Raw genomic sequence first — 23794 nt, 5'->3', positions numbered from 1 at the left:
TGGTTGCTAGTGAAGTTAGGCATATAGTGAAGACAAAGTATCTTGCATCCAATGTTCGGCAATTCATGGCTGTCTCACCTGAACTTGATAAATGCCCAGATCACCCAAAATAGGCTCAGTTTGGCATGGGGTCATGGTCAACCCTGCTGGATAGACTAAAGGACTCAGTAAAAGGCAGCTTCTCAAGTTCTAGCATTCATAGAATCATAGAGTTGGAAGAGACCACAAGGGCCATCGAGTCCAACCCCCTGCCAAGCAGGAAACACCTTTTCTCTCTGAACTCCATCATCTCCACAGGAGAGGTTCAGGGATTCTTGGGAAGATAGGTGGCATCCCTTTGGATGCAGGAGAAGATGAGTAAGGGGGCATGTAGGCATTCAAGTGGTTGGATATCACCCACAGTTTCTTGCATACACATAAGCCCAGTTCATTTACACCTCATGCTGGATATCAAGAACATAAATGGTAAGACAATCTCTATTGTTATTTTGATCATTTTGTTATTTTGATCATTTCAGGTAACTTCCTTTCTTGAAAAACCACAGGGAAATTACCATGCTAACAATTCTACAGATTCTAAATACAGAAATGACAAGCTCTACTGTTCTTTACATCTTTCTCCGTATCAGTTGCTCTCTGTTATTCAGCTCAGGCCTCACCACAATAATGTAGCATTTAGGGGAAAAGATGCAACCCAGCAGCCCAGCACTGGAAGCCAAGATGGAGAAGATCTCCACAGCCACCATGTATTTTCCTCTGGTGCTCAAGTATGTGGGAATAAAAGAGAACCAAACACTGCAGAAGACCAGCATGCTGAAGGTGATGAACTTGGCTTCATTGAAGCTGTCCGGCAACTTCCTGGCTAAAAAGGCCACAGTGAAGCTGATCATGGCCAGGAAGCCCATGTAGCCCAAAATGCAATAGAACATGAGAACTGACCCTTCATTACATAAGAAAATAATTTCTTCAGTCATTGAGTGCAGGTCCACATCTGGGAATGGGGCAGAGGTTGCGAGCCAGAAGACACAGAGTCCCACTTGAACAATGGAGCCGAAAAGGACAATGGAATAAGCCAGTTTTTTGCCTACCCACTTCCTGATTGTGGCATCGGGCTTGGTAGCCATGAATGCCAAAACCACTGAAATAGTCTTGGCCAAGATGCTGGAGAGGGCCACAGAGAAGACAATGCCAAAAGCCGTTTGTCGGAGTGGGCAGGTTGCCTTATTAGGCATTCCAATGAACATCAAGGAGCAGAGGAAACACAAGAGGAGGGAGATGAGGAGAATGTAAGTGAGGCTTCTGTTATTGGCTTTGACGATGGCAGTGTTCCTGTGCTTAATGAAAATGCCAAGTACCATAGCTGTAATCAGAGAGAATAAAAGCACAGAGAAAGTTGAAACCATGGCCAAAGTTTCACTAAAGCCTAGGACGTTTGGTTTCTTGGGAATGCACTGATCCTGCTCTTCATTTGGATATTGATCTGGAGGACATCTGGCACAGGTTTCCAATCCTGAAAAAAGGTGATATAACCATTGGAAACAACTCAAATAAGCTTATGAGGTTTTGTTTTGTTTTGTTTTTACACAAGTCCCCTTATGATAGTGTTTGCATGAGGAAAAGTTTCAAAACTTTTTGCCCAAATGCTTGTGTCCTAAATGCTTTGAAGATAAGGTCCTCAAAGAGCTTTCTTCTTAGAGAAAAAAATACCACTTCTATTGCATCCTCCTTCCCCCAAAACTATAGTTTCTTCCATGTAAAATTTTTATGTCTTGTTGCATCAAAACAGAGCGGGCGGACATACAATCATGGTTTAAATTGTTAAAATGTGTTATTAAGATGTGGCAGTACAGCAGTGAGCCACTTGAAATAGGAAACTGCATTAAACAATTTAGAATTTGTGTGGATACAATGTTGGAAAATCTTTACATTACAGATCAAGCTCACATCCTCATGGTATACTCCCTAGAAGGTTAAGATAATTTCTTCATAGTGGCAGCTTTTACTGAGACTGAAGTGAAATCATTCTACTATTGTTTATAAACAATATAAATTGGTATCAGACAGAGCAAACCCCACTTCCAATTTGATCAAAATATGTTAAAATAACTTGTATATGGTACTATGACATCTCTCACCCTTTTCATCTGAGAACATCCCACGAGGACATGGATCACAATCATAACAACAAAACTTCTTCCCCTCCTTCTTTTTCTTCTCATAACCAGGAAGGCAGTTGGCATTACATAAGGAAAGGGGTGGCACCTATCCAAAGAGACACGAAGAGGTTAATATTAAGAAAATGTTTTAGGGGATTCAGGTAACATCAGGTGATCTACCAGTAAGTAGGAGGGCCAGAAATGTTAATGTGCCAAAGCAGCACATACAGTGCGATAAAAAGCTACAGTTCTAAGCATCATACAAACACAAGATTACAATTTTTCATATCTAGATTGATTAATGCTGCAACCATCACATAATTCAATCTAATACTACTATTGGTTATTTGTTTTGATGGAATTGCAGCCTCATGCCCTTTGCTTTAGGAAATTCACTTGATGTCCCTTTAGTGAGGTTCAAGGTGTTGGGATTTGGAAGTAGTGAAATATTGTGGTTCTGCTCATATTTGGACGGCCCCTACGACTTATACCATTGGAATAAAGTGAAGATGAAGTGAAGATGGTGGGCAGATGTATTGGGGTGGTGATGGACTGGCTTTATAAAACCAGCTTTATAAAAAGGCAGGGGACTACAATACAATGTGTACATATAATAAGTTGGAACTTTTTGTTCTCTACAAAATCAATTTATAAATTCTGGTGTCATTTTTCAAAAAGAAACATTTCCAACATTTCCCCCAATGATTCTCAATATATGAAAAAAGAATCTCTTCATCCTTCATATACAAGGAAATGGGCATGGTATTTAGCAAATATTGGTTTAACAATTCTGAAAGCAAAATGGATGTGGGCATTAAAATATTCCAAAAATGCTTATCCATGTGAACCTGAAAGAGGACTATCTTAAGTCAATATTCCAATGGTACTTTACTTTATACAGAATTTATTTATGTATTTATTTTGAGAAAACAGGCATTGTTCAAGGCATAATGGAATTAAGGCAGATCTAATAAATATCTTTTAAAATAATAATTCCTTTCTGGACCAAAGTACTGAAGATTTCTCCTTCATAAGTCAGCTGTGGTTGAGCTTTTCACAGCGCTGTTTTTCTTTACCAATATATATCCTGAAAGCAAGAGCAATCATACTGCCATCTTTAGTTCCAGGATAACTGAGATCTGCTTTTGAGGATATTGATGCCTTCAATGCAGTGGTGTACCTAGGCTCCCTTGTGCGTTGGCAAGGAGATATAGCAGTGCCTCCAAAGTTGGGAGGAACCATGGAAAAGAAACTCAAAAAGTTTGTTTTTTGTCACCTTTTGTGCTCCTTCGGTCACTTTCGCCTTGGCCATCGGTTCTGCCTCCTGCCCTCCTTGGTCGGTCTGTCTGCCTTCTTTCCTGCATCCCCCCCTTCACTCCCTTCCTTCCTTCCTTCCTTCCTTCCTTCCTTCCTTCCTCTCTCCCTCTCTTTTCTTCCCCCCAAGCCCTGCTTGGCACTCCGCTCACACTTATGATAGTTCCACTGGCCAACTGGGGATGCGGTGCCGCACAGCTGCTCTGATGGCCAATGCCAGCAGCTGGATTCCTCCACTGAGGCACAGAGAGAATCCTTCATGCCTTGCCCAGCAGCCCATGGGGTACATGGATGGGCAGCTGGGCTCCAAGACACTCTGAGGAAGGCATTTTGTGGTCTCCTCCTAGGCTTGGGCCCGTGGCAGAAGCCAATCTGACAAACACCTTCATACACCCCTACTTCTATGATTCCAACTCAACACTACAGTCTCAAGCAGCAACAGAAAAAATTATGAAGTCTTTTGTGCATATTGCTGTTTTTTATGAATGTGGTTCATTTGTTTACTTATTAATAAAATTATTAGTAGCAGCATTATTAGTAGTGGCAGCAGAAGTTGGGCAGCACTTCCCTTTTCACCTCATGTGGCAAAACTACACGCTCTCCCACTTGTGTGCAGTGATTTCCTTACCTGAGTGAAGACTCTGTGCCATTGGATTCTGTCCCCATTAATGGTGAGCTCTTTGCCAGGAGGGGCCTGAGGATCCAGTCTTCCAACTTTGACCCTGACATAGGAATTATTTGGGAAAGTGACCAGGTTCGTAATATCAAAGCCAGCTGCTAATTCTCCATGTTCATTTAATGTGATTTCATCCCCAGCACTGTTGTTGAATGAGATTCTCTGCAGCAATGAGTGGAGCTAGGTGGAAAGAGAATCAGAAGTCATCCTGTTTGGGTGTGAACATCCTGTTTGGGTGTCTGAAGGCGGTTAGGGGGTGGATAGTGGCTAATGAATTGAGATTCAATCCCAGCAATACAGAAGTAGTGTTTCTGGGGACAGGGGGCAGGTAGGTGTGGGGGGGATTCCCTAGCCCTGAATGGTGTAACTGTGGCCTTAAAAGACCAGGTGTGCAGCCTGGGAGCCATTTTGGACTCACAGATGTTTATAAAGGTGCAAGTCAATTCTGTGTCCAGGGCAGCTGTCTACCAGCTCTGTCTGGTATTCCAGCTGAGACCCTACCTGCCCGTGCTCTGTCTCCCCAGAATGGAACATGCTCTGGTTATCTCCCGCTTGGATTATTGCAGTGCCCTTTATCTTGGGCTACCTTTGACGTTGACTCGGAAACTAAAACTAATCCAAAACACAGCTGTCAGGCTGGTGACTGTGAGTGGCTGCCAGGAACATATAACACTGGTCTTAAAGGAACTCCATTGGCTCCCATTATATTTCCAAGTAAAATGCAAAGGGTTGATGCTGACCTTTATGGCCCTTAGTGTCTGCTCCTATATACCTGAAGGAGCATCCGCACCCCAATCATTCAGCCCAGATGCTGAATGGAGAAAGCACGGAGCCACCTGCTGAACGCCCTCCCATCAGATGTCTAGGAAATGAACAACAATCTGACTTTTAGAAAACATCTGAAGGGAGCCCTGTATAGGGAAGTTTTAAATGTTTCATGTCTTGCGTTTTAATTTGACAGAGACTTCCCAGAGTGGCTATGGTGCCCCAATCAGATGAGCAGCTGTAGTCAAACAGCCTGGCACTGGCACCATCACTGCATGGCCCTGGGTTCCCAGGCACCCACAAAAATTTTAATGATGGAGCCAGGAGCCCTCAATACTCTGCAGCCGGAAGGGCTCTGGTGGGCCCTCCTGCTGTGCTGCAGCAGTGGGCAATGGAACCCCTTACAGACCCTTTGGGAGAAGTCTTAGAGATCCCTCTGAAAGGCCCGGATAGGCCTGCCCGGGCGCCTCCAAATCTGTGACATCACATGTAGCACATGACATCACACATGCACACCAGACCCGCACAATGTGGGTTGAAACATAGTGTACCTGGCTAGAACGGTCATTTCAGGCAGCTTGAGATACACTCTCAAGTGGCTGAGGCATCCCAGCCAGAGGAATGGTGCATATAAATAATAATAATAAGACTTCCGGGGGCGGCGCGAACGGCAATGGCAGTCCTCTTTCACTAGTGAGGAGGAGGCTCCGCAGAAACTGGGTCGTCCGCTACGGCGAAGCGGAGACCCACCTTGGAAACCCACAGGCAGCAAGAGCCTGTGGTCTTGAGGCTCGGTGGGCACCAGAAGCGACCCCCAAAACGCAGAAGGAACCCCGTAAGGGGCTCCGGAACGTGGAGGGGGGTAGCGGCGCTGTGAGCCGTTTCGCGATCTGTGGAGCGAAGCCGCGCGGCTGCTGCCGGTGAGCGCTGATCTCTTTTCCTGCAAATTCTTGATTCGGAAGAAAGCAACAACCCGTGAGTAAAGACTGAATATTTTAAATTCGAGACTAAAATATTGAACTTGGCTGAAAGCGGAGAGACGTGGAAACAGGAAGTCCGTCTTCCGCTGTCACTGAACTTTAAAGCAAGGAGCTGGAGGAGTGGAGGCGTAAAAAGAACTTTTAATCCTACTGATCTGAGCACCCACTGAATTTTCTTTTAAACAAAGTAAGGACTTTAAGCTTATGATTTTGTACCTTTTATTTGCATCGTTCTACCTTTCTTCTATTGGAATTACAATTGGAATGAGAAACCCAGGGTCTGGAGCTGCCTGAGCTGCCTGAGAGACTGAGCTGTCAGTTTTGCAGATTTGGTTACTGTGTATCAGAACTTGCAACAATCTGAGGGCATCTGGACTTGCTATTTTGAAACACCGTTTGAAATACCAGTAAGCACTGGTAGAAACAAAGTGGCTGTTAACATTAACTCTGCTAAATACTTGTTTTTGAAGGTTCCTGGACACTAAACTGGACTTTAATTTTATTAGAATTCTTCCCTAAAGACATCTTAAGCTCCCTCTAGAGGATTTGAGACTTACAACAGTGACTGTACATTTACTTTCTCTTTCCCGGCCTCCTGTCTTCTCTGGGCTTCTGTTTTCCCATGGGAATAACTCAGCTTGACCTTGACTTTCAGATAACTTTGGAATGAGTGGCACAAGAAGAAGGGGAAGAACTAGACAAACAACCTTGACAACTCTAACCTCAGCCTCGCAGACACGTAGATCATCTGTACCTACTCTGCCTTCAGAGGTAGAAGAAGCCGTTCTGCCACAGGCAAGGGAGGGAGAAACGGAGCAGTTACAATTGGAAGATATGGCCTCAGGATCATCTGCTTCTATTCTAGAGAAAATCTATGAAAAATTGGAATCTCTGGATAAGAGAGTGGAATCTTTGGACAAGAAAGCAGATGAGCAAACAGCCAAGATTGATCAAAATACAGAATGTTTAAATAGATTAACTGGACAAGTCGCACAGAACGCACAGGTAATTGGACAGTTGACGGAGGCCACAGCAGAAAATCGGAAACTGGCTGAGGACACTAGTCAAAAACTTGAAAATTTAGAACAAGAGGTAAGACCACTCTGCAAACAAGTAGGTGAACATCAGATCTATTTTTCTATGATAGAACTGCGAAACCGGGAGAATAATTTAAGGATTAGGTCGGTACAAGAAGCGGAAGGAGGCAACCTAGCTGAGTTCTTGACTAAAGAATTCTCCAAGTTTTGGAATTTAGAGGAAAAGGACTTTAAAATTGTGTCAGCTTTCAGGCTTGGAAGATTTACAAAGAAGGAGAGGCCCAGAGATTGTTTGATAACATTGAGATCAAAGGAGGAAAGGGATAAGATTTTGGGCCTACATTACGAAAAGTCACTGGACATTCTGGACAGAAGAATTGAAATTTACAAAGATATTCCTAGACAACTGTTGGACCTCAGATCCGCCTACTCTGAACTTGTCAAACTATTGAGGAGCAACTCAATTGTTTTTAGATGGGAATTTCCCCAAGGAATATCTTTTACCTTTAGAGGGAAGAAGGTTAAAATCAGAACATTGGAAGATAGAGACAAATTTCTGTCTACATACGGAGAGGACCTTCAAAAAGGAATTGAATTACCCTTTGGGCCTGGAGCACCGGCAGTACCGGCACCCTTGGAACCTGAAGATCCTGTGAATAAGATACCACCCCTAGAAAAATAACCAGATTTATTCAGGATGTCTCTGCAACTCTTGAGCTGGAATATAAATGGCTGTAACATTCCGGAAAAAAGGAAGAAAATATTTCATATATTAAAAAAAGAACAATTGGACATTATTTGTTTACAGGAAACACATGTGACTAGGCTCCACAGAAAAGTGTTAATAAACAAAAGACTTGGCCAGGAATTTATATCTTCGGATAGAGTAAAGAAGAGAGGTGTGGTGATATATGCGAAAGAGAGCCTGTCACCCAAATTCCTATTCAAAGATGAACATGGAAGAATCTTGGCAATTGAGATACAACATCAAGGAGAGAAGCTTTTGATATTAGGAATCTACGCACCAAACGAAGGGAAATCGGAATTCTACAGGAAGTTGCATGAGACTATGCTGGACTATCTGGACTATAACAACATCATTATGATGGGAGACATGAATGGGGTCGTATCAACCAACATGGACAAGTCACAAAGTCAAAATGTTACAAAAGACGGCAGACTACCCAAAACTTTTTTTGAAATGACAGACAATATGGATTTGATTGACATCTGGAGGACAAAGAACCCCTTGGGAAGAGAGGGAACATTCTTCTCTGAAGCCCAACTGACCTGGACAAGAATCGACCAAATATGGATATCTAGAGGTCTGGCACCTAAGGCTAGAAAGGTGGAAATCTGCCCAAAGACCTGCTCCGACCACAATGCAGTAAAGATGGACATGACACTGTTACCAACCAGCTCTTTTAGATGGAAGATGAATGACAACTTGCTTAGAGATCAGGAGATTACCAAAAAGGCCCAAAAAGCCCTGAAGGACTATTTTGAGATAAATATGAACACCACGGTGGAAAAAAGAATCGTCTGGGACGCAAGCAAAGCCGTTATGAGGGGATTCTTGATACAACAGAATGCAGTAAAGAAAAGGACACAAAATGAGAGAAAAGACAAGATTTTGGACAAAATAAAAGAATTAGAGAAGAAGTTAAGATTAAACCCGAAGTCACAGCCAACTCTGAGAGAAATTAAACTCTATCAAGCACAATACTCTAAATTGATAAACCAGGAAATAGAGTGGAAGGTCAAATTAATGAAACAAAAAACGTTTGAGTCGGCGAATAAATGTGGAAAACTGCTAGCTTGGCAGTTGAAGAGAAGACAAAGATTAAATACAGTTACAAACTTAGAGATTGAAGGAAGAAATATTCAGAATCCTGTGGACATTAGAAAGTGTTTCCAGAGATATTTTAAAAAATTATACACTCAAGGGCCGCAAGACGAGGCTGAGATTAAACAATTTTTGGGGAAAAATGGACTACCAAAATTGTCACAAGAAAATAGGACAATCCTGAATTGCAAAATAACACGACAAGAGATTGAACAGGCCATTCAGAACATGCAATTGGGCAAATCTCCAGGGCCAGATGGGCTGACCTCCAAGTACTATAAGACACTAAAAGATTATTTGATACAACCTTTGATGGAGGTCAGCAACGAAATTATGGAGGGGAAGAGGGCGCTGGAGTCGTGGAAGGAAGCGTTTATCACATTGATACCAAAGTCGGAAGCTGAAAAGACACAACTTAAGAACTATCGTCCCATCTCTCTTCTAAATGTGGATTACAAAATATTTGCAGACATTTTGGCAAGTAGACTTAAAAAAGTTTTAAATGAAGTAATCCACAAGGACCAGGCAGGCTTTCTCCCAGGCAGACATTTGTTTGCTAATACAAGGAATATTATTGACATTTTGGAACTTTTGCAAACAGATATAAACACAAAAGCAGTCTTAATTTTTATAGATGCGGAGAAGGCCTTTGACAACATTTCCTGGAAATTTATGAAGGGAAATTTAAAAGAAATGGGAGTGGGACGGGGCTTTGAGAATGGGATTGAGGCGATATATTCAGAGCAGAAAGCTAAACTGATAGTTAATAATGTGGTTACAGAAGAGTTTAAAATTGAAAAAGGAACACGACAAGGCTGCCCCATCTCCCCTTTGTTATTTATTTCGGTTCTGGAAGTGCTCCTGAATATGATCAGAGGGGACCGGTTGGTGGAAGGAATTCAGGTCGGAGAGAAACAATATAAGCTTAAAGCTTTTGCAGATGACTTGGTTTTGACCCTGCAGGAGCCAGAGTCTAGTACGAAAAGAGTATTACAACTGATTTACGACTTTGGTCGGGTGGCGGGATTCAAATTAAATAAACAGAAAACTAAGGTTTTGGGAAAAAACTTGACAGATACAGAGTCAGAACGGTTTCAGAGAGAGACAGAACTAAATGTGGTTAAAAAAGTAAAGTACCTAGGGGTAAACATAACAGCAAAAAATCTGAGTCTATTTAAGGATAACTACGAAAAATGTTGGTCAGAAATTAAGAGAGATTTAGACAGCTGGACAAAATTGAAACTTTCTTTGTTAGGCCGAATTGCTGCTATCAAGATGAATGTATTGCCAAAGATGTTGCTTTTGTTTCAAACACTCCAGGTTGTGGATAAGACGGAGTGTTTTCAGAAGTGGCAGAGAGATATCTCTAAGTTTGTCTGGCAGGGCAAAAAACCCAGAATTAAGTTTAAGATATTAACTGATGCGAAAGAAAGAGGGGGCTTTGCCCTGCCAGACTTAAAGTTGTACTATGAGGCCGCAGCTTTCTGCTGGCTAAAAGACTGGCTACTTCTCGAAGACACTGACGTGTTGGACTTGGAAGGGTTCAACAATACTTTTGGATGGCATGCATACTTATGGTACGACAAGGTTAAAATCAATAAGGCCTTTAAGAACCATATTGTCAGAAAATCACTGTTTAATGTCTGGACAAAATATAAAGACTTGCTGGAAAATAAAACTCCAAGGTGGCTTCACCTTTGGAAGCTAAGGCCCGAAAAAGACCCAATATGGAGGCCAAATGGCCAAAATACTGGGAAATACTAGAAAAAGATGGAGACAATTGGAAATTGCAGAGTTTGGAGAAAATGAAGGATAAAGTGTGAGACTGGTTACACTACGCTCAGATTAAAGAAGTTTTAAAAAATGACAAGAAACTAGGTTCCAGGTGGAGAAATCGAAACTAGAAACAGAACTGTTAGAACCAAAGATTAAGGTACTTTCAAGAATGTATAACTTGCTGTTAAAATGGAATACACAAGATGAAATGGTTAAATCGGCTATGATAAGGTGGGCGCAGGACATTGGGTACAATATCATGTTTGAGGACTGGGAAAGGTTGTGGAGTACTGGGTTGAACTTTACTGCATGCAATGCTTTGAAAGAAAATGTAATGAAAATGATATATAGATGGTATATGACCTCAGTCAAACTTGCAAAAATATACCACCTGTCTGATAATAAGTGCTGAAAATGTAAAGAGAGTGAAGGAACATTCTTCCACCTCTGGTGGACCTGCCCTAAAGTGAAGGCGTTCTGGGAAATGATCTATAATGAGCTGAAAAAGGTATTTAAGTATACCTTCACAAAGAAACCAGAGGCCTTTCTTTTGGGTATTGTCGGCCAAGGGGTGGCAAAGAAGGACCGGACACTTTTTATGTACGCAACAACAGCAGCAAGGATACTTCTTGCGAAGCACTGGAAAACTCAAGATCTACCCACACTGGAAGAATGGCAGATGCAACTGATAGACTATATGGAATTGGCTGAGATGACCGGCAGAATCCGTGACCTGGGAGAGGAGAGGATGGAGGAGGATTGGAAGAAATTCAAGATTTATCTACAAAAATACTGTAATTTGATTGAATGTTAAGCAGGATGCTAGATCATAAATAATCGAGCACCACTAAATTAGATGATTCAGGATGATAAGTGAGATTGAGAAAACATAAACTTTTTCGAGAATTACTAGACTATAAATAAATAGATGGGACATAAGAATGCAAACAAGATGATAAATTGCTGGTAAAAATTTATAACGATGAAAGTGGGAGCGGGAGACGTGAGGGAGTCCAAAGAAGATGTGAAATTATGTTAGGACATATGTTATATTGTTTATTATATCTATTTGTATTTTAAACCCTAATAAATATTTATAAAATAAATAAATAAATAATAAAAAAAAATATCAAACATTAAATACTTCCCAATGCAGGGTTGCCTTCAGATGTCTTCTAAAAGTTTTGTAGTTCTTTATCTCCTTGACATCTGAAGGGAGGGCGTTCCACAGGGAGGGTGTCACTACCAAGAAGGCCCTCTGTCTGGTTCCTGGTATATATTTCATTATAGTACAATGAAGAAATTATGACATTTCTAGCAGCATGTGTATGTGTGTCATAATTTCTACATTATACTATACTTTAATGAAATTAAATTTGTCTCCCCTCCAACTAAATCTTGGTCATTTTTGCATGGTAAAATCACCAATTTTATGGTCTATTTTCCAGTATACTTAAAATCCATTGCTTATTCTGGGCTACCCCACATTTTCTTCAAAACATTGCTTTGCACAGGTAACTACCATAGAGTTATCAAATTTTTCAGAAGCAAATTAGGAAGCACTGGTCTAATTAAATACCAGTAGAAATACTGGAACAGTGCCAGTTGTAAATATTCAAATTTTTAGAAAAATTATTAACTTGTCAAGTAGTTGCTGCTTGTGTGTCACTTATGAAAGTCTGTATAATCTAAAGTCTGCTTAGTATAATTATAGGAAATGAAATAATTTAAAGTTAATCTTTGAAGTATTTATTACTTTAATTATTTACTTATAGATGAATGCCAACTCACATTATATTATCAACACAGTGCAGAACACTGAACACTTTATAAGAGGAAACATTACCTGCCAAGGCTCTACATTCTGAGAAGAGAGTCTGTCTCCACCTTTTGTCCTTTTGTGGATGGCTTCAGATGTATACCTAATATGTAAGGCATGTGCCAAAGCATAGACAGCATTATAGATACTGTAGCTGTGGCCAGTCATGCTCATTTCAAAAAATGGTGCAGGAAGGCTGTCCAGCATCTCCTCTCCAGTACATGTGTCTTCTGATGCTGTGGAATTTGAAAGTGAACAACTGAATGCTTGTCCCCAGAAATCGTTGATAAAACCATCTGCATCTGCCCAGGAAGGCTTTACATTCCTTAGAAAGTCTGAAAAGTCTTGAATCTCATTGGAGTGAATCGCAGACGAGATAGCACCATGGAACATTTGTACATTAATTTCAATAATTTTTTTAAAAGCATATAATATGAAATCAATTTGGGCTGTTGTAATCCATACTTTTCCTCCAGGTTGCTTCCTCTTAGATGGAGGCAATATCAGCTGAAACATATTCCTTACCTCTATAGTACTTGATAGCCATAAAATAGATGTACTTTCTCCATATATAACAACTGCATTAGCTTTGCTTGACATGAAAGCTGGGAACAAAATCCTTGTTTCACCCACCATATGAAGTATGTTACCAGTGAAATGCAGATGGTATTCAATTTTTTCAGTGAATTCTGAACAGATTCCATTCTGGAAAAGCATTGGTTCAATGATCTGCAAGAAACGTTCTCCAGCTTCATTATTTGGAGTGATGAGCCCGACCCATTTCCATCCAAAATGCAGAAGTAACTGGATAATTCCCTTGTACTGAAGATCTTCATTGGGTACCATGCGGTAGAAGGAAGCAACTTTGATTTGATCATTTGTGGCTGGTTCAAATGAACCATACGAAATCTGAGAAAGGAAAAAGCCAAACCTTTCCAAGTGGAAACAAGAATTCACAATGCACCTGTTTTCTGAGCATAAATCCTGTATATCCCATATTTACTAATCTTAGTCAGGGCCGACCCCCATCTACATAGAAAATATATTGCTCAAAAACCAAACAAACAATATTGCTCATTTAATTTTGTAGATATTAATTCCTATTATTATGGGAGTCATCACAGCTGCATACTTGTACACACAGATTCTCTCCAGGAACAGGAGAGCTTTTATTCTTGCATTGCCTTCAACAATACTCCAAAGTGGAACTGGAGAAATACAAGCAATTGATCATGTTCTTTTGGTCTATAATCTTGTAGAGAGAGGTTGATGGCATTTCTACTAAGAACTCTTGTGGGAGGATCTCCTGGAAATTCGGAAGATTTCCTGAATATTGTGCATTTTAATTTTATGTGACCACAATAAGCCATAACTTATAAAAGATGCAGAGATACCAAAGGAGCAGAAATGATTATTTATGTATGTGACTACAGCAGCACATATACTACTGGCCAAGAGATGGAAAGAAGTCCCGACCAGAGAGGAATGGCTGCTGAAGTTGATGGACTACGCTGAAATGCTGAAAATGACCGGGAAAATCAGAAGAGAAGAACTTTAAAAAGGAATGGGAAAAAATCATAATGTATTTAAGAGAACAAGGAAAACAACTAAAAACTCTGACAGGATTTGAATAATGCTTGTAATGTATGAAAACCTATGGTAAAAATGGAATAGAGAAAGTAAGAGAAACAGTTGGGGGGAAAAGATTGATAATAGTAACCATGGAATGGCAGAAGGAATGGAAGGATTCAGGGGATCCTAAAGGATGATCCTGCAAAGATTAAGGCAACTAAAAAGTAGTCTAGTAATGCAGCAGAACAACACCATATTGGTAAGAATATATCCATCCCCAAATGCCAGAAAAATAACAAGAAATTTGTTTTCAATAAGCCTCTGAAAGTGGACAGTACTAAAGATCATCATACCTGTGCAGGGAGGTACCCCATTTATAATATTGGAACATATCAAAAAATTGTTCATTAAATATATTATACACACATTCTTTAGAACCTAGGTCCTTTCATGTACCTGGTTGGGTAATAATATTATACCTCCCCCCCAAAATTCCATAAATTGCAACCCATTTCCCTTTTCCATTTTGCCACTTCAAATTTAGGAATCAACAGATTCCTAGTGGGAGGAGAAAAGAGTGAACTACGGCATGAAATATCAATTTTTCAAAACCCATATTCTACCTGTGGAATCTTGTAAAGACCTAAGACATCTGCCATGGATGAGGAGGTGTCAGAATTAAGTCCCCCAATGACTCCTACAACATTTTTCTGGATGCCACACCTGTAGTTGGGGACAAAGTAATGTGATTTAAGGAGCAAATCCAGAGTGTTTCGGTAGGTCATCCTTGAATCAAAATAGCTATCATACATGTGGAATCCAAGAGTGACATTGGGCAAGATCTTCAGATTCTCATTGATCTCATCAACAGCAAACACCAAGGCCAGGATGTGTTGGTAGAACTTTCTCATAATCCTGCAAAGAAAATGCCTTACCATTTTATAGGGAATTAAACAGTGCACAACTCTTAGATCTGAGGGATACAACTTCCTCAATTAAATCATGTTAGAAATACGGAAATGATTTTGTTTCTATAGAGTTAATGTCTGGATCTCTCTTCCACCCAAATCAATTTTTTTATTTGTCTGAACATAAAGATTGAGAAGTGATCTTCACGTAATAACATTCTGTTTTTCTAACCACGTTGCTTTTTATTACTAGAAACATGTACAGTTATTGAAATCATTAAAAAGCCCCTTCATCAGTTGTTGTCCTTAGCAACACAAACTGGTATGAAATGAAGATAATGGAATTGGCAGCTGCCATTTTGGATATGAAGAATGCCGACTGATGATCTGGAAGTGATGATTTTAAAGTGGCTCTCATCCAATTCTTACTCAGTGCATTTAATGCTTATCCCTGATTGTTTTCAAAGTGCTTTAGACATAACTTCTATTTTACACCATCTTTCACTAAAGCAGCTCAAGCTGGGTTTCATAGCTCTCCTCTCTCCCCTTGCTTATGCATGAAAGCCCCTAGTGTGTAGCTGGCCAAGTAAATGGAGATTTGAACCCTGATCTCCCCAATGCAAGTCTGCCATGCTAAATTACTGTGGGCAGGAGGATCATGGCTAGAGAGCAAGTGGTGGTGATGTGAAACAGAATCAACTCAAACATGGTTGAGGTTTCATTTCTGCACCTGGTACATGGAAGGGAAGGGGCAGTGGTGAAGACAGCTTACTTCTTCACTACAATTGTGTCCACAACTAGCTGTCTGGAAGAGCTTTTCAATGTTGAATATAGGTTTGTTATGTGGCCAAGAGAACATTTCTCTTATAACTTTAGCAGCCTGCTATTTTAACTTTAAAAACACTTTAGGGATGGAATAAATCAGATTCGGAGTTGCATGTCATGATTGGAGAGAGTCAAATGGTATACAGAGCACTCTCTGTTCCATCTTTGCTGGATCAGTTTAAATTATTGTGCCCTGAGGATGTAGTGACTGTGCTTGAAGATTTGAAGCTGCCAAATGGACCCCTTGACCCTTGCCCATCTTGGCTTTTGAAATCTAGCTATATGGAATTGACTGGCAGTGGCAGACTTTGGTACTATGGTACCCTGGGCAAGGCCAAAATTTTGCACCCACTTAGCCCTTGCATGGCCTTCCCAAAGGTGGGTAAAGCTATGACTGGATTAAGGAAGGAGACACGAGGCTCGGGTAGGGTCCTCGAGCCCCCACCCCGTTCCCAAGGCTGGGAAAGCGCTAACTAAGCTTTGGGAAGTGGGGAGGAGGACTCTAGGATATTGTCAGAGCCCATGCCTCCTTCCCAAAGCCCAGCGCCTTGTTTACCAGGTTTTGAGACAGCACTCCCATGGCTTGTACCCAATGTGTGGCCACTTATTGCAGAACCCCAATGCCACCCCTGTGACTGGGGAGGTCTAGCTTCATTGGAAGATGCTCTGATCAAGGGTAAAATAGTATTATAAAATCTTACTATTTGGTTTAATCTTACTTTGGGTTTCAAAGCAAACCAAGTACTTTTGTTGTTGTTGTTGTTGTTTAGACGTTTAGTCGTGTCCGACTCTTTGTGACCCCATGGACCAGAGCACTCCAGATGTACTTATAGTCTTTATAGTACTATAAAGTACTTCATACTCAGATATAAATGTAGAAAGAATAAATGAAATGATCTTAAGAGCCATTTACTTACATTGGGCTGTTAATAAAGACCTGAGATGGGTGTTCATCGAAGGAAATGCTGGGTAATATGTATTGGATATGAGACATTATCCCACCAATGATAAGGTCCCCTTGTTCATACCACTCATGTGGAATATGCACAGGATTATTTCCGCTGCAAACAACAGTATGCACTTGGGGCACCATATTGGGAAACAGCAGGAGAAGCAGTAGCAACAACATCCTGATCACAAATATCCTTCTACACCCCGACTCTCATTTTCCTCTCTACAATATTGTTACTATCATCAGCCTGACTTGAACAAGATGTATTTTGAAACCACTGACTATGCTGATTCTGTACTTAAAGGGGCAGGTCTCCACCTTCTCATTAACCTCAGCACTGTCACAAAAAATTCATTGAATGCTATGATTTGAAATCTAACCAATACAATGAAAAGCAAAAGCTGGCTTCACCTCTCCTCCCTTACCTTAGCGCTCTATGGAACACCAGTGTACTTTTAATCATTTCAGATTTAATTTTTATTTCTTATTTTGCATTCTGCCTTTTGGAGCTTTTCCAGGTGAATTGATTACCATAATTTTAATAATTATAGAGGAGATAATTACTTTTGCAATGTTTTTGGGCTCTATGTTGCATCACCAGTAGGAGAACGGCCAAAGTAAACATATCTGGCACATCACAGAATCAAAGGTTAGAAAGAAGCCTCCAAAGGCATCTTGTCCTATCTGTTTGCTAATGCAGGACACCCAGAACTAAAAACAAACCAAATACCTTGACCAACTACACTCTTCCTGCGGCACCCCTGTGGGGCTCCAAAGCCCAGTTATGTCACCCCTTGCCTGCAGAGCTGGCAGCCTCCCACCCTTTTACAAACACCCTCACATGTTCCCTCTGCCACCTCGCTTCTGCCCTCTCCTTGGGAGTCCCCGGGCAGCTACTGCTGCCTCCCCTGGTCTCTGAGCTGCCCCCTACCCCAAAGAGAGGTACCCCCTAACACTGCCCCACAGGAGCCTTGGGAGCAGCCCTGGCCAGCCCCTGAGGCAACATTCATTAGGGGAGCTTCTAGCCAAGGCTGTGCAAGCCTTTGGGAGGCCGAGTCACACGAGGGCATCAGAGGAGGGAGGGAAGGAAAGAGGGAGAGAGGCCAGTCTTGTCCGTGGCACCCCGACCATCATTCAAGACACCCCAGGATGCCACACTGGTTGAAAACCACTGGTTCCAGACATCTCTCTCTTACTCTGGTAGGAAGCATTAATTCAGAAGATTGTCTGGGTGGCCCATCAGTGTAAGGCCATGATAGGCACTGTTATGCAGTCTAGATGTTTCTGGACTACAGCTTCCATCATCCTTGATAATAATGGTCTGTTGTGAGCTGGTGGGAGCTGTCATTAAGCAACATCTGGAGGGCCACAGATTGACTACCCCTGGTGCAAATAAGAGTGGGGAGTAGAAAAAGGCTGCATCTCTAGGGTGATATTGATCTGTCAGGGCTATGTCAAGTATTAGAGACCACTGAGTCTACAGCAGTTTCTACCTATGGCAAGGTGAATCACTTCCTGTCTCCCTTCACAGCATCATGTCTATTGATGTATGAGATTCCAGAAATGTAGAAGTCCAAGTTTATCCTGGGAATTCTAAAAGCCTGCAAGAGGCATAGATGCCATGGAGTGGGGTGTCTGGCAGGGAGGAGTGCCGGATAGTGTCAGGGTTCTGCCTTCTCCCAGGAAGGTACAGCTTATGATCAGATAGGATTCTGCCTTTTCAGAAGTTTTCCAGTCTGATGCTGGCACCCACATACTGACTGATGCACCTCTCCACAGCAGCCCTGGATCATTCCGCTTCATCTAATCCAACCTGCTGCAAAATATGACTATCCCACATGAATTTGATAGATACCCAGATCTCCCAAATAGGCACAATTTGGCTTGTGGCAACTTCTCAAGTTCTTGTGTTCTTTTTCTTCTCTTCTCTCTTTTCCCGAGCATAGCTTCAGGAGAGGTTCAGGGCCTCTTGGGAAGATAAGAGGGCATCTCTTTGGATGCAGGAGAAGAAGAGTAAGAGGACGTGTAGGCATTCAAGTAGTTGGAAATCATTCATAGTTTCTTTCATACACGTAATCCCTGTTCATTTACACCTCATATACAACTACACTGGATATCAAGAATATAAATGATAAGAGACTCTCTTGTGTTATTTTGATCATTTCAGGTAACTTCCTTTCTTGAAAAAGGATGGTGAAATTACCATGAAAACAATTCTACAGATTCTAAATACAGAAATGCCAAACTATACTGTAATTTACATCTTTCTCCGTATCACCTGCTCTCTGTTATTCAGCTCAGGCCTCACCACAATAATGTAGCATTTAGGGGAAAAGATGCAACCCAGCAGCCCAGCACTGGAAGCCAAGATGGAGAAGATCTCCACAGCCACCATGTATTTTCCTCTAGTGCTCAAGTACGTGGGAATAAAAGAGAACCAAACACTGCAGAAGACCAGCATGCTGAAGGTGATGAACTTGGCTTCATTGAAGCTGTTCGGCAACTTCCTGGCTAAGAAGGCCACAGTGAAGCTGATCATGGCCAGGAAGCCCATGTAGCCTAAAACACCATAGAACATGAGAACTGACCCTTCGTTACATAAGAATATAATTTCTTCACTGCTTGAGTGCATGTCCACATCTGGGAATGGGGCAGAGGTTGCCAACCAGAAGGCACAGATTCCTACTTGAATCACAGAGCAGGAAAGGACAATGGAATAAGCCAGTTTTTTGCCTACCCACTTCCTGATTGTGGAATCGGGCTTGGTAGCCATGAATGCCAAAACCACTGAAATAGTCTTGGCCAAGATGCTAGAGAGGGCCACAGAGAAGACAATGCCAAAAGCCGTTTGTCGGAGTGGGCAGGTTGCCTTATTAGGCATTCCAATGAACACCAAGGAGCAGAGGAAACACAAGAGGAGGGAGATGAGGAGAATGTAAGTGAGGCTTCTGTTATTGGCTTTGACGATGGCAGTGTCCCGGTGCTTAATGAAAATGCCAAGTACCATAGCTGTGATCAGAGAGAATAAAAGCGCAGAGAAAGTTGAAACCAAGGCCAAAGTTTCACCAAAGCCTAGGACGTTTGGTTTCTTGGGAATGCACTCATTCTGCTCTTCATTTGGAAATTGATCCACAGGACATCTGGCACAGGTTTCCAACCCTGAAAAAAGGTTGCACGACAATTGATAACTATCCAAAATATGCTTAAGAGTGGTTTTCTTAAAAAAAACAGGAGATTCCTTACCATAGTGTTTCCATGAGGAAAAGTTTCAAAACTTCTAGTGCAAATGCTAGTGCCCTAGATGCTTTGAAGATAAAGTTATTGTGATGGGACGATGAGCTGCTTGTGTGTAAAATCCAAGTCCCTCAGAGTTTGGTCAAGTTTGCAAACCTCTGTCTGTAACGGAGCCCCTTAAACATGGCTCCGTCAGTCGCTGGCAGATTCCGACAGTGGTTGCTTTCGGAATCGCTTCCAACATAAAAGCTCCTTAACGGAAACACGTCTTCTGGACTCTCTGCGTGACAGTTTCCGGCGAGGAGTGGGTGTCCCTACAGGAGGTCCTGAAACCTCCCCACTGTTTTCGCTGGAAGTGTCTCTGAGCCATCCCTCCAGCTCACTTTCCCTCAGCTCACCTCCTCTCCCCCTACTGGTTCCCTCTTCAGCTGCTGAGTCTCTCCCAACCTGTGTGAGCCCTTTCACCTCCCTTCCTTCCGATGGCAGTTCCCTGACATCCACCTCCCCTCCAGGGCCCCCTTCACCCCCTCCCGCCCCCTCCTCTATGGGCGGTGAGGAGGCAAAACCCCGGAATGAACTTCCTTCATCTTCCGATGTCTCGAACACTTCTCTCCACGTGTTGCGGTTCCTGGTCTCGAAGTACTCCTCCTCCTCAGAGTCCATCTCCCCTTCCCCTTCCGAGTCCGGGAATCCTTCCAACTCCTCCTCCTCATCGGTGGTCCCAAAGTATTCCCTCCGGAACCTCTCCACAGGCTGAGGTTTCCTTGGGAACCTTTGATGGAACGTTTCTATCAATACCTCGTCATTGATATCTTCTGCCATTACCCAAGTGTTTTCTGACTCCGGTTCTCCTTCCCACGCTACCAAATACTCCACCTGATCCCCCTTCCACCTGGCGTCGAGGATTTCTGCCACATGGCTGCTGCATTCCCTTTCTTCTATGATCGGTCCCCGAGTGGACATCCCTTCTCGTCCCCCCTCATACGGTGACAGTAACGACCTGTGAAATACTGGGTGCAGTTTCATGTGGTTGGGTAACCGGAGCCTGAAAGCCACTGGGTTGACCTGTTGAATGACCTCAAAGGGACCCAATCTCCTGGGTCTTAATTTCTTACAACCTCCTTTGAACGGCAACCCTTGGGTTGACAGCCACACCCTATCTCCCACCCTTATGGTTTCACCTTCCCTTCGGTTTTTGTCTGCCTGCCTCTTGTATTCTTCCTTCGCCCTTTCTAAGTTGAGTTGGAGCTGACGATGGATTGCTTCCATTTCTTCTACAAAATGCTCGGCTGCCGGGACGCTCCATCTCTCCCCTTCTCCCCCTGGGAAAGCCCTGGGATGACACCCATAATTAGCCAAGAAGGGGCTCATCCCTGTGGACACATTCTCTGCATTGTTGTAGGCAAATTCCGCCAGCGCCAACTTTTCTACCCAGTCATTCTCTCTGTCATTGACATAACACCTCAGGTATTGCTGGAGGACACCGTTTGCTCTTTCCGCCTGCCCGTTGGTTTCAGGGTGCCGGGCAGTCGAAAAGTTGACCTCCACCTGCAGTAAGCTCATGAGCTTCCTCCAGAACCTGGAAGTAAATTGCTTTCCCCTGTCTGAGACCACCCTCAATGGCACTCCGTGCAACCTAAAAATGTGTTCTACAAATAACTTCGCTGTCTCTTCCGCCGTGACTGCATGCGAGCAGGCTACAAAGTGGCACATCTTTGTTAGTAGGTCTACCACCACCATGATGGCTGTTTTCCCCTTGGACTTCGGCAGATCAGTCATAAAATCTATCGACACTGCCTCCCAAGGTCGTTCTGGGGTTGGTAAGGGTTCTAATAGCCCCGCCGGCGCCCGCCTCTCCCCTTTGGCTCGCTGGCATTGCTCGCACCCTCTTACATACTCCCGTACATCTTCCCTCACCTTAGGCCACCAAAATTCCCTGGTGACCAACCACATGGTTTTGTGTTGTCCAAAATGCCCCGCCGTGGGGCTGTCGTGCAACTGCTTGAGTACCCTCCCCCTTAAGTCTCCTTCAGGGATATACAGTGCCCCTTTGTAATACAAAGCTCCATTTCTTTCCTCGAAACCCCCTGGTTCCTCTCCCTCACCCCTAAGACCTCAGAGCTTATTCTGGGCGTATTCATCATTCTCTGTTTCCTCTACCAGTTCTCTTTGCCCCACCAATGCCGCCCCACACACCCAGCGGTCCTCTGGGATGACATGTCTCTCTTCGGGTGCCCCCTCCCCTTCCAAATATTCAGGTTTGCGTGAGAGAGCGTCCGCCCTAACATTTTCTGGACCTGGCACATAACAAATTTCAAAGTGGAATTTGGAGAACTCCTGGGCCCATCTCACTTGCCGTTGGTTGAGCACTCGTGCCGTTCTCCAATACTCTAAGTTCTTGTGGTCCGTGCACACTTGCACCTTATGTTGTGCCCCAATTAATAAATGCCTCCATCTCCTGAACGCTTCATGAATGGCTAGTAGTTCTCGGTCATACACCGTGTAGTTCCTCTCAGATTTGTTCAGCTTTCGCGAAAAAAAGGCACACGGTCTCCACTCCGACTCCTCCTTGCCAGGCTGCAGAAGCACCGCCCCCACAGCCCGGTCTGATGCGTCCGTTTCCACTCGCATCGGTTTTTGTAAATCCACATGCAGGAGCTGTTCTTCCGAAGCAAACGCCCTTTTCAGCTCCTCAAAAGCTCGCCCCGCCTCCGCCGTCCAAACGAATTTCCTCTTACTGCTGAGACAGTCCGTAATGGGCGCCGTCAAGTGGGCAAAATTTCTGATGAACTTCCGATAGAAGTTTCCAAATCCAAGGAATCTTTGCACATCCTTCCTTGTTTTCGGTGTTTTCCATTCCAGTACCGCTTGGACCTTGCCAGGATCCATGGCCAATCCCTTGTCCGACAAGCGGTACCCCAGGAATTCCACCTCCTTGGCATGAAACTGACACTTCTCTAGCTTCACCCACAGCTGATTGGCTTGCAGTCTGCCCAACACTTCCCTGACGTCTTTTACATGCTGCTCCTCATTCTCTGAATATACTAACACGTCATCTAAGAAGGCCACACAATTCTTGTAAAGCAAAGGCCCCAGGACGTGGTTCATAAACGATTGAAAGCACGCGGAGCCTGCTTGTAAGCCGAAGGGCATAACTAAATATTCAAATGCCCCCAAAGGGGTGAACATGGTGGTTTTCCATTCATCCCCCTTCCTTATTCGTATCAGGTTGTACGCCCCCCTCAGGTCCAGTTTAGTAAAAATCTTTCCCTTCCTGACCCTTGTCAAAATGTCATCAATTCTGGGCATCGGGAAAGTCACTGGTTCTGACACTGCATTTAAGGCCCTGAAGTCCACTACAAGTCTAGGTTTGTCCGTGTTTTTTTTATCCACAAAAAACACTGGGCTGCCCCCCACCGCCCTGGACTCTCTGATGAACCCTCTCTTCAGGTTCTTGTCAATGAACTCCCTTAGCTCCTGCATCTCTCTGTCTGACATGGCGTACAGCTTGCCTACAGGGAGCTGTGCCCCAGGGAGTAAATTGATTTGACAGTCAAAGGGTCTATGTGGGGGTAGTTTGTCTGCCTCCCTCTCGCTGAAGACGTTGCTCAGGTCGGCGTATTGTTGGGGAACCTTCCCCTTCTCCGTTACTTCCGTCCCTGCTAGAGTGGCTCTGGCTCCTCCTTGAGCCTCCCGCTCTTTGCAGTGTTCTAGACAATGTGCTGACCCAAAGGAGACCACTCTCTGATGCCAGCCCACTAGCGGATCATGTAACGCTAGCCAGCTCATCCCCAAAATAATGGGAGCTCCTCCCAAGGTAGCCACATTAAACGCTATTAGCTCAGTGTGTCTTGCTACCCTCATTATCATTGGGACGGTCTGCTGGCTGACTTCTCCTCCCAGCAGCTCCCTTCCATCGATCGTGGTCACCTGC

At 43.2% G+C, this 23794-nt stretch overlaps 1 protein-coding gene across 1 annotated transcript in view; it reads right to left on the bottom strand.

Moving 5' to 3' along the window:
• Nucleotides 1-448: 448 nt before the first annotated feature.
• LOC308461100 (vomeronasal type-2 receptor 26-like) overlaps nt 449-23794 on the bottom strand; it is a 34121-nt gene continuing 10775 nt past the window's right edge. The window contains exons 4-7 of the mRNA XM_080977725.1: nt 12397-13278; nt 4099-4326; nt 2136-2262; nt 449-1510 (exon numbers count right to left, since the gene is read on the bottom strand). Coding sequence (XP_080833851.1) covers nt 609-1510; nt 2136-2262; nt 4099-4326; nt 12397-13278 — 2139 coding nt within the window. The 3' untranslated portion in view covers nt 449-608. The remainder of the gene's footprint in view (nt 1511-2135; nt 2263-4098; nt 4327-12396; nt 13279-23794) is intronic.

This window comes from Podarcis pityusensis (genome assembly GCF_964106645.2).
Source record: "Podarcis pityusensis genome assembly, chromosome: 13".
NCBI lineage: Eukaryota > Metazoa > Chordata > Lepidosauria > Squamata > Lacertidae > Podarcis > Podarcis pityusensis.
The sequence above is the reverse complement of the archived record's forward strand: the minus strand, read 5'-3'. Positions and strand labels throughout refer to the sequence as shown.